This window comes from Sciurus vulgaris (genome assembly GCF_902686455.1).
Source record: "Sciurus vulgaris genome assembly, chromosome: 12".
Taxonomy (NCBI): domain Eukaryota; kingdom Metazoa; phylum Chordata; class Mammalia; order Rodentia; family Sciuridae; genus Sciurus; species Sciurus vulgaris.
The window spans coordinates 81,013,565-81,023,523 of record NC_136473.1 but is presented as its reverse complement, the minus strand read 5'-3'; the positions used below and the strand labels follow the sequence as shown (position 1 = coordinate 81,023,523).

The 9,959-nt window shown below is 52.9% G+C and overlaps 1 protein-coding gene across 3 annotated transcripts in view; it reads right to left on the bottom strand.

Moving 5' to 3' along the window:
* Positions 1-9,959, bottom strand: part of SYT2 (synaptotagmin 2) — a 108,683-nt gene that overhangs the window by 5,191 nt on the left and 93,533 nt on the right. For all 3 annotated transcript variants that reach the window (XM_079106030.1, XM_079106029.1, XM_079106028.1), the window contains exons 2-8: positions 6,441-6,635; positions 5,398-5,564; positions 4,022-4,141; positions 3,319-3,486; positions 2,831-2,998; positions 1,595-1,712; positions 515-648 (exon numbers count right to left, since the gene is read on the bottom strand). In XM_079106030.1, coding sequence (XP_078962156.1) covers positions 515-648; positions 1,595-1,712; positions 2,831-2,998; positions 3,319-3,486; positions 4,022-4,141; positions 5,398-5,564; positions 6,441-6,618 — 1,053 coding nt within the window. In that variant the 5' untranslated portion in view covers positions 6,619-6,635. The remainder of the gene's footprint in view (positions 1-514; positions 649-1,594; positions 1,713-2,830; positions 2,999-3,318; positions 3,487-4,021; positions 4,142-5,397; positions 5,565-6,440; positions 6,636-9,959) is intronic.

Here is a 9,959-nt window from a genome sequence, read left to right as displayed (position 1 = left end):
GGAATGGAGAAAAACAAACCTCATCTCCACCATGTACAGCACTTTCTGGTGGGATGGAAGGGAGGGAGGAAGAGAAGAAAAGAGAAGGAAAAGTGGAGGGAAAAAGGAGAGAGGAAGGGGTTGGAGGGGAAGTTGGGAGCAGACCTAGGAAGCAGGAAGGTGGGGACAGGATGGGCGTGGCCAGGGAGGATGGAGGGGAAGGAGACTATTTCCTCGTCAGTCACTTCCAGCCTCTCTGGTGTCACCCCACGGCCCACTCATACAGCCATGTCCCTCCAAGTCCTGAAGGAGTGATCTGTAGAAGTTTTCTAATTACTTCATGCTCATCTCCTCAGGAAAGGGAGATTCTGTGGAAGAGCCCCTGCCGTGGCATCCCTCACCCAGAGCCCTCCCCAACCAGGGTGACATATTCATGGTCTGAGGAAACTCTTCTGAGTCCCCTGCCCTTGACCTGCCCAGAATCGTACACCTCCTGACTCCAGCTCCACGCCTAAGGTCTGTGAGGCTGACGCACCTGGATCTGCTCAAAGGGGATCTCAAAGCTGAAGGACTCGTTGAAGTAGGGGTTCAGGGTCTTCTTCTTCACCGTGGTCTTCTTCTTCTTGAGCCTCTTGCCGTTCTGCATCAGGTGGATCTTCACATAGGGGTCTGTGGGGGGAGAATGCCAACCCAAAGGCTCCCTTAGCCACTGTCCTTCCTCCCAGGTGCCCAGGGCGTCGGTGGGGGATGGAGTCTCCACCCTGTTGAGACCAGGCCCGCAGAAAGCCCTGAGGCCCAGCACAGGAAATCCAAGAGACACAAAGGATCATCAAGGCTGGCAATGGGTTTCACCTCAAGGACTAGTTCTGACTGGTTGGTTGTGGCTTCCTGGAGCATCATATTGAGGAAATTTCTGCTTCTAAGTAAGGCCTGGTGAGAGAGTTGGGGATCAACTGGTGATGTCTGTGCTAGGCAGGGATACCTCTGTCTAGTCCTGATCCTGGCCCAAGTCAATCTTCCTAAGTTGCAAATAAGAGAATAAGGCCAAAGGAGGGAAATTACCCGCCAAAGGTCGCATACTGGCTTGTTACTGAGCTGGAGTCCATGCACAGACTGATTCTCTGAGACAGCACAGCAGTGACAGGGCTGCACCCACCAGCACCTAGTGATTCAGGTGTCAGCCCCATTCCCCACCAGGTAAGTCTGAAACTCAGCAGCCCCCATATACAAACGGAGTCCCTCGCCGGGGCAGAGCCAGCAGAGCCTACAGCCTCTCCTGGAAGTGTCCCCAGGTGGGTGGCATGATGGAGAGGCACACTTTGAGTTAAGCCCCGCCCACTTCCTACACTTCCCTGGGAGAAGAAAAATCCTGTCACTAATTCACTGAAATCTCTCTGATCCTCTGTTCTGTAGCCCACAGGAAATGGTCAGAGGGCACTGGGAAGACAGCTCAGACTGGAGACAGGTCGGAGCTCCTCTGCTCTGGAGAGAGACATCCAGGTCCTAGGACAGGACAGATTTCCTCCTCCGTGCTGGGATGTGCAAACTCCAGGGGTTCTGGGCAGTAACTGGCTCACTGGTGCCACCCAATGGCAGCCATAAGCTCTGCATGTACCTGAAAGGCCACCCACGTCCATCTTCTTGAGGTTCTTGGCCTCCAAGATGCAGACAGTGAGCTTCCCAGCCGTGGGCACGTAGCGCAGGGAGGTGCAGATGTCGCCCAGCTTCTCTGGCTGTCCAGGGGAGAAGTGGGACTCAGGTCACCTCAGCCCACTGCTGCTAGTCCAGCTGATCCCATCTTGTCAAGACTAACCCATCCATGATGCCACCTCCCTCAGTCCCAGTCCCCACACCTGTGACGGTTAAGAAGGTCCTTCAGTGTCTGACCTCAGGGCCTCCTGCTGCAGTTCACAGCCACAGCCTGAGCAGGCTGATGGGTGAGTGGAGCTGAGCTAGCAGGACCAGGCAGATGTGGGCAGATGTGGTGGTGCTTAGGACACTACCGCAGCCCAGGTCAGGTGGGAAGGGCAGGAGCCAGAGTGAGGCTGTGTTCATTCCCAAGGGAACAGGACTGCACCTCGGGGAAGTCTCCTCCCCAGGTCATCTCCCCCTGCAGCCATTCCCTGACAGAGTAACTCCTGGGTTTCAAAGCCTTTTCTTCTTTTGTCACTGTCACTGCAATATATGTAGACAGGCAAGGATTCTTCGTGACAAATGAGACACTGAGGCTCCCGGGGGAGATGGTTTCCTTGAAGTCACGCAGTAATTTGGCACTGGGGGCAGGATGAGGACTCAGGGTCCTGATTGCTAAGGTCTCCGCCAGCGCCACAGCTTCTCAGAGACCACACCCAGGCAAGACCAACCACACAGCGCGTGTCCTACTGCCATACCACACGGGCAACACCAGGGGCTTGGCAGAGACAACGACTGCTGCTTGAAAGGAAGAGGGTAAGTGCTCAGTGACTATGTGGTGACGGAATGAATGCCATAGCAGTGGCTGGGAGGACCAGCTTCCACGCTGAGAAGCCTTTAGCGCACATATGAACTTTTCTGGTGGGTCAACTGAGGCAGTCACGCATCCTGGCCCCAGGTGACAGCAGAATCTAGAAGGAAGAGTAATAACGATGTCCTTGTTTAGGTGAGTCCCCACCACACACCAGATGCTTCACATGGATAGTTAAATCTTCTCCTGTGGAGTCTAAAGAAGAGTCCACACCCCAACGGCAAGGCATGTGGAGCTGGACCCTAACCCGAATCACAGTCCACGCTGCTCCCGCCATGCCTAGCGAGCCAGGGGAGGAAGCCCAGGCATGCTTTCCTTCCGCTGAGCTCAGGCTACTTCCACTCTCACCTCCTCCTTCTCCCCGCCCTGCAGGTCTCTCCACTCCTCGATGGGTTGGCCGAGGTCCACGGTGTTCATGGGCACCTTCACCTCTCCAATGATGTCATGTTTGGAGAAGCGGTCAAAGTCGTAGATGGCCATCACCAGGGTTTTGCCCCCCAGCTCCTGGTACGGCACCTGTCAGGCGCAAGTGGGATCAGAAGGGAAGGCTGCAGGCAGGGGTCAGGGCGCCCTGTTTCAGCCATCCCATGGGGCTCCCGGCAGTCCACAGGGACAGAGGTATGACCTGGGGCTCTGAGGGAACAGAGTAGGAGGTGAGATGGCGAAGAGCCCCATGCCCACCAAGGTCTGCAGGGACCCTACAGAGAGCCCACACATGGCCTGCCATTGTTAGACTGAGCTGGTCCCAGGGCCCCAGCCATGGCTAGGAACCAGGGAAAGGTCTACAGAACTCAGAGGTGGGAAGTGTGCTGGAGACAGTCTTCCTGCCTCCTCACCTTGAAGGTGAAGGTCTCATTGAAGGCAGGGTTCAGGGTCTTCCGATGGACTTTGGTCTCATATTTCTTCTTCTTGTCTGGAAGAAGGAAGACTTTGACATAAGGGTCTGAGGTGCCTCCCATGTCCAAGGCAGGTAGCTCAGCAGCCTGCAGGACGCCCACGGTGAGCTGTGGAGAGAGAGGGAAGGACCTGAGTACCTACGGCCCCAAAACCAGATTGGGCCCCAGACCTGGTCCCGCCCATTCTTCCCAGCGGTGGCAGCTGGAGAGTGGGCCAGGCTGGTGCTGGAGGGCAGGTTGGTCTCCATCTTCATTCCCAGAAATTTGTTTTTTTGGTTTTGTTTGTTTGTTTTTATGGTGCTGGGATTGGACCCAAGGCCTTATGCTTGTGAGGCAAGCACTCTACCAACTGAGCTATATCCCCAGCCCCTATTCTCAGAAATTCGGAATGACATTTGGAGAACCTGAAGTTGAGAAATCAGTTGATTTGCCTGAGCTCAGTGAGCAGAGTAACAGCAGAGTCCCCTGGAACCTCCCCAGATCAGATGGTAGCCAGGCCAGGGTTGACACCCAGGGACATACCCCTGTGGCTTCCAATTTGCCCACTCCATGGAAAGGGTCAATGCCCCCAATCTCTAGGATGACTGTTTCTGCCCCAACAACCAAACCCCACCTCCTCTGCCCCCTTGCCAGTCTCACACACCTGGTTAGCCTGGAAATCATAGTCCAAGGAAAACTGCAGCTTGCCCAGGTTCTCTGGCTCTTTCTCCTCCTCTCCTTCACCTTCTCCCTCTGTCAGGCCTGTCTCTGCATCGTCATCATCCTGGGGAGCTGCAGGAGGGGGCAATGGGTTAAAAGGAGAGAAGAGAGTTTCTTGATGTAGCACGAGAGTGACAGGAAGCTGACCCTTTGTGCCAGACCCTGACCCAGAGCTGAGTGGGGCGAGGAGGGAACGTGGCCCACGCAGGGGACTCTGCTTCCCTGCAGCCCACTGGGACCCCCAGGCAGAGCCCAGCCCTGCACTGGGAAGACGCGGCTCTGGGTTTGGTGGCTCTCTCCCCACTGGCAGCACGGTACCAGGAGCCTGGCACTATGCCACAGGGCGGAGCTTGCTTCTTGGGGCAGAGGACTCACTTCCATCACAAGAACATCCCCCCAAGACTTTCCCCAGCTTGGGCCCCACCCATCCTGGGAAGACATACCAGGAGTGCAATCCAGGGAAACAGGAGCAGGCAAGTCCACAGAGGGGGAAGAGAGAGAAGAAAGTGATGTCAGCAAAAAGCCTGCAGCTCAAGCCAGGCCCTGATGTCACAGCCACAGGGTGAGGTCAGGCCAACTAGGCCCAGGTCACTCTCGAACACACACACACATGCACACACATGCACACACGCACACTGCAGGCTTCTTTTGGCCCATGTACACACGTGCACATAAGCACTCAAGGCCATGGTGACTTCTGGTCACATTCCTGAGAGCAGCCTCTTCCATCCTCCATCCTGGTTCCTTGAGCAAGAGATTCCTCCCAGTCACCCCCAAAGTAAACATGGGGACCACGAAGCACACAGGGGCCTCTGTAAACTTGAGACTTTGGTATATCAAGGGATCTTTTAAGGCTGACCCACACCAACAGACAGTGGTAAATTAAATGATTCTGCTTAGTGATGATTCCATCGGGCCCTGTCCTGGTTGGTGCCTGAAGACCTTTCTCCTGGCTCATTCAGCTCCTCGCCCCAGCCCAGCCCAGCCCAGCCAGATGCCTCCAAATAGGCACCTGCTGTCACTCAGTCTCTCCAGGTGAGAAAACACAGGGGTTACCCAGCGGGGTCCTCCTGGTGATGGAGGGGGTCTCTCTTTCCATCCCTTTGTTCCAGTGGCTGCCTGGGGATGGATACCTTGTTCCCTCCCTCTCCTTCTCAAGGATGAGCTCATGCTGTCACATGAGTAAGCTCCCCTTTCCCACTAGCGGACGGGGAGATGATGTTACAGTAGAGATGCAGCCAACGGGGCCCCTGTGGATCTGCAGGAGGAGCTCGCTTAGCTGTGGTGGCGCAGCCCCCCCCCACGCCCCGCCACGCCTACCTGACCCCCCTTCATGTCCTTCATGTTCATGGCGTTCTTCATGCCTTTGCCCTTCTCCTTCTTGTTCTTCTTCTTCTTACAGCAGCATTTCTTGCAGATGCAGAAGCAGCAGGTGAGAAGCAGGAGGCCAGCGACCACGGCGATGGCGATCAGAGCCCAGGGAGGCACTGCACTCCGAGAAGAGCCCCGGGTCAGCACGCCGTGCCTCGCGGTCCCGTCCCCACGTCGCTGGCAGAAGTGGGGGACTGTGACTCCCACCCCAACGCCCCACTGTCCATTCTGTAAACCACACGTCCAGGCGTGGTTTGCATGTGAGCTGCGTGTGCTCTGGGCGCCTTTCCTCAGCCTGCTGCTCCGGTGGAAGACAGAGCAGTCGGTGCTGCTTGGAAGAACGTCACTTTGGCTCTATTAACACAACGTTGACGAGTTTGATCTTTGGAGAAGCTCATGTGGAGCGGATGTGCTGGTCCTTATCACACCCACGTATAGGAAGAGTCCCTTGGCCCCGCCCCTAGTGCCCAGTGTGGAGAGGGCTGGCTCAGGGACAGAAGCTCCTTAAGGTTTAGGCCACCTGGAAGGCAGGGCTTTGCACATGCCAGGTGTTGGGGTGGGTGTGGGCTGCTGTCCGTGGTGCTGAAGCACCGGGTCTCACCAGTGTGGCTGCCCCACCATAAACTGGGCCTCTGGTGTCTCCTGCAGAGAGCCTTGGCCAGAATTTCAGAAAGCAACAGGGCTTTTATTTTCCTTATTTCAAAATAAAGTGGCTTTACTATATTACAGAAAATGCATGATTTCTACATGATTTTTCCTCTTTTAATAATTTTTTAAGTTGTAAGGTCTTTTTTTTTTTTTTCTCCTGCTAGGAGCTGAGGCACCTAAACAGATCTCTTTGGTCACTCCTTTAGTTCCCATTCCTAAAGGGGTTCTGCCAAGAATCCAGGCTGAGACCCGAGCATCAGGAACCAAACCCATCCTAGTGGCCCCTGCCATGCCCACAGCCCTCCCGACTCTTGCCACGCCCTCTCAGCCGCCAGGCCACTCACAGGGGATCTTGTTGATCTCATTGAAGAACTTGTCCTTCAGCTTGGCAAACATGTCCTCCTGGCTCTCCCCGGCACCCCCACTCTCTGTGGAGTTGTCTGCGGGTCCAATTGGCATTGTGGCGGTGGTGGTGGCAGGAGCCACAATGGGCTCCTGGTTCCTCTTGAAGATGTTCCTCATGGTGACGAAGGGGACAGCTGGGGACGAAAGGGGCAGAGGGCAGGGTGAACATCCAGAGACCCAGATGCAGAAAACTGCCCAAAGGACCAGAAAAAGCTGTTTCAAAAGCTTAAACCTGTGTAAGTTAGAGAGGAGAAAGGAAAGGGAAGGTGTTGGGGGGTCTCCTGAAAATCGAAGGGAGTCAGTAGAGGTGAGGAAAAGGGCCAGGGGAGGCGGGAGGGGAAGGAAAGGGGAAATACTGGGGAATGATGAAGCCAAATTATGTGTGTGGACGTATGTAGCACCAAGCCCATCATTACGTACAACTATAATCCACCAACAAAAAATATGGAAAAGACTGAAGACCATTAATAATAATCCCTTTAGAGTTCCAAGATGTTCTGCGTAATGTTAACAACTATGTTAAAACACAATAACCATCCTGACAGTATATATATGTTCAGGTGCAAAGTACTTTCCATGTATGACCTCATTAAATCTAAACAACCAAAGGTATTATTATTCCCACTTACCACATGGGGAAACAGGTTCAGAGAGGTTAGGTAATTTTCCCAAGGCAACTCAGCTGAACAAGTCAGCTCCCTGACACCTTCGAAACCTATAAATCTAATCTCTTTTCCATATTCACCACAGCTGGTCTAGGAAGAAGCAAGGCTTTCATGGAGGTATCCTTCTGCTTCTGTCCTCCCTGACTTCCCTGATGTCACTTTGCCTTGATTCTCTACCCCTCCACACAAGACTCCTACTTCCCACCTCTGGTTCCAGCTCCTCCCCTGCCCTCGAGGCCTCTCTCCTCAGTCCTCTTCCCCTTCCTGCCTGGCTCCCCAGCACTGGCTCAGGATCTCCATCTCTAGCTACGCCCCTCCTCCACAGCCCCTGGGGGCCTTCCTACCTCAGAGAAGTAGATTCACCAATGATAAAAGTGATCCAAGATGACTGCAGAAAATTTGGGGATGGAGGCAGGAAGGAGAGAGAAGAGAGGGAAGGGGAGGGGAGGAAAAGAAGGAGCAGAGGAGAAAGGAGAGGGCATAATTCTACCATCCAGAGAACTAAGGTTAGTATTTGGTGCATTTTATGCCAATATTTTTTCTGGTTTTACATGTTGAGACCACACTATCTGTAAGTCAGTATTCTGCCTTTTATTTTATATTTAAAATATTATCATAAACATTTTCCTTTATCTCCAAATTTTTCCTTTTTTAGTTTTTTAGTTGTCGATGGATCTTTATTTTATTTATTTATATGTGGGGCTGACAATCGAGCCCAGTGCCTCACAAATGCCAGGCGAGTACTCTACCCCTGAGCCACAACCCCAGCCCCTAAATTTTTCCTTTTTCATTAAATAGCTAAATAATATCCCACTGCATAGTAGTACCATAATTGGTTACTCAATGTTGAAATGTCTTGACACTTAGTTTCTAACTTTTCACCAGCAAAAATACTGCTGTGTGGCTGGGGACGTGGCTTAGTGATAGGGATGTGCCTAGCATGTGCGAGGTCCTGGGTTCCATCTCTAGCACTGTAGTCTTTTTTTTTTTTTTTTGTACTGGGGATTGAACCCAGGGGCACTTTACCACTGAGCTACACCACCTACCACCAGCCCTTTTTATTTTTTATCTTAAGACAGGCCCTTGTTAAATTGCAGAGGCTGGCCTCAAAATGGCAATTCTCCTGCCTCAGCCTCCAGAGTCGCCAGAATTACAGGATGCGCCACCAGGCCTGGCTGAGGTTATATCCCTGAGTTTCTGCCCCACCCCCAATCATGTGCTCACACACCATTGTGCTTCTCAAGGGGGGTGCCTGCCTCCTCCCTCCACACCAAGCACACCGTGGGTGCCCAGGTGGTGTCCATTGGCTGCTGCACCCTGGGAAACCCAGCAGTGTACACGCAGAGGCATTCCAGGTCACAAGAACGAACAGCACATCTCCTAAAGCATCGGTTTCACCTAATGACAACTTCCAATTTGTTTTTGACTGAGGATTGAACCCCGGGCCACCATACCACTGGGCTACATTCCCTATCTTTTTAACTTTTTGAGACAGGGTCTCACTAAGTTGCAGAAGGTCCCACTATGTTGGCCTTGAACTTGTGATCCTCCTGTTTTCGCCTCTCCAGTCACTGGGATTCCAGGCGTGCTCCCCGACACCAGGCTCTGACCACTTACAATATCTCAAAAATTAACACAAGCATGGAAATACACACGGAATTACCAAAACAAGCATGGAGCTACAGAGCAGGATGCACACGGAATTTTGTTTTATTTATTTTGTACCAGGGAGAGAACATAGGGATGCTTAACCACTGAACCACATCCCCAGCCCTTTGTTTAACTTTTGAGACAGGGTCTTGCTAAATTGCTGAGGCTAACCTCGAATTTGCAATCCTCCTGCCTCAGCCTCCCGAGCCTCTGGGATTACAGAGGCCTAGCAGCATGAGAATTCTAGAACAAAAACGGGAGACTTTTCTGATGGAGTCAGTTCACGGCACTGAGTTCTTCTGAGGGAGAGCTTTAGGGGATCTAAAGTCCTGTCTTTTAAGACCCCTGGGCCTGCTCGGGGGCTGACAGGCCCCTTGGGTCCCATGAGGCCTGCAGTCAGTCCATCACCAGAGCAAAATCAGTGCCACGTCTGCCCACTCGTCTACCCTCGCCCTTGCCCGTTGTCCAGGACCCCCCCCCCACCCCGCCGGCCTTTAAACAAACAGCTCTCCCGAGGTGTCACTCATCAGCCATATAAGTCACTCAGTTGAGTGGTAATGGTTTTAGGGGATTCACAGAGTTGTGCAACTACAGCCACATGCCGATTTTAGGACACTTCACCGCCCTGCAAGGAATCCCCGGGCAGCCTCTCCCTGCTCCCACCCTCCTGGCCTCCACAGATCTGCCTTTCCTAAGCATCTCATATGAATGGATTCCTAAGATACACAGCCTTGCGACTGGCTTCTCTCAGTTAGTGTGATGTTTTCAGGGTTGACCCGTGTTGTAGCATATGTCAGCTTTCTTTTAATGCCAAGTAATATTCCATTGTATAAACATGACACATTCCTATTTATCTATCCATCCATTTAAGGACCTCTGGGTTGGTTCCACTTTGGGGTTATGATGAGCAGTCCTGCCGTGAACATTCGTGTGTGAGTCTCTGTTTGGACGTGTATTTCCATTTCTCTTAGAATCACACCCAGGAGTGAGAAGGCAGGGTCGTGTGGAAGCTGTTTGACGTTTTGAGGAGCTACCGGATTATCTTGCAAGGTGGCTGCAAGGAATTGATGTTCCTTCCAGTAGCGGATCAGGGCTCTGCATTCTCCCTAGCCAGGACAATACGCGTCATGTCTTTTTGTTTAC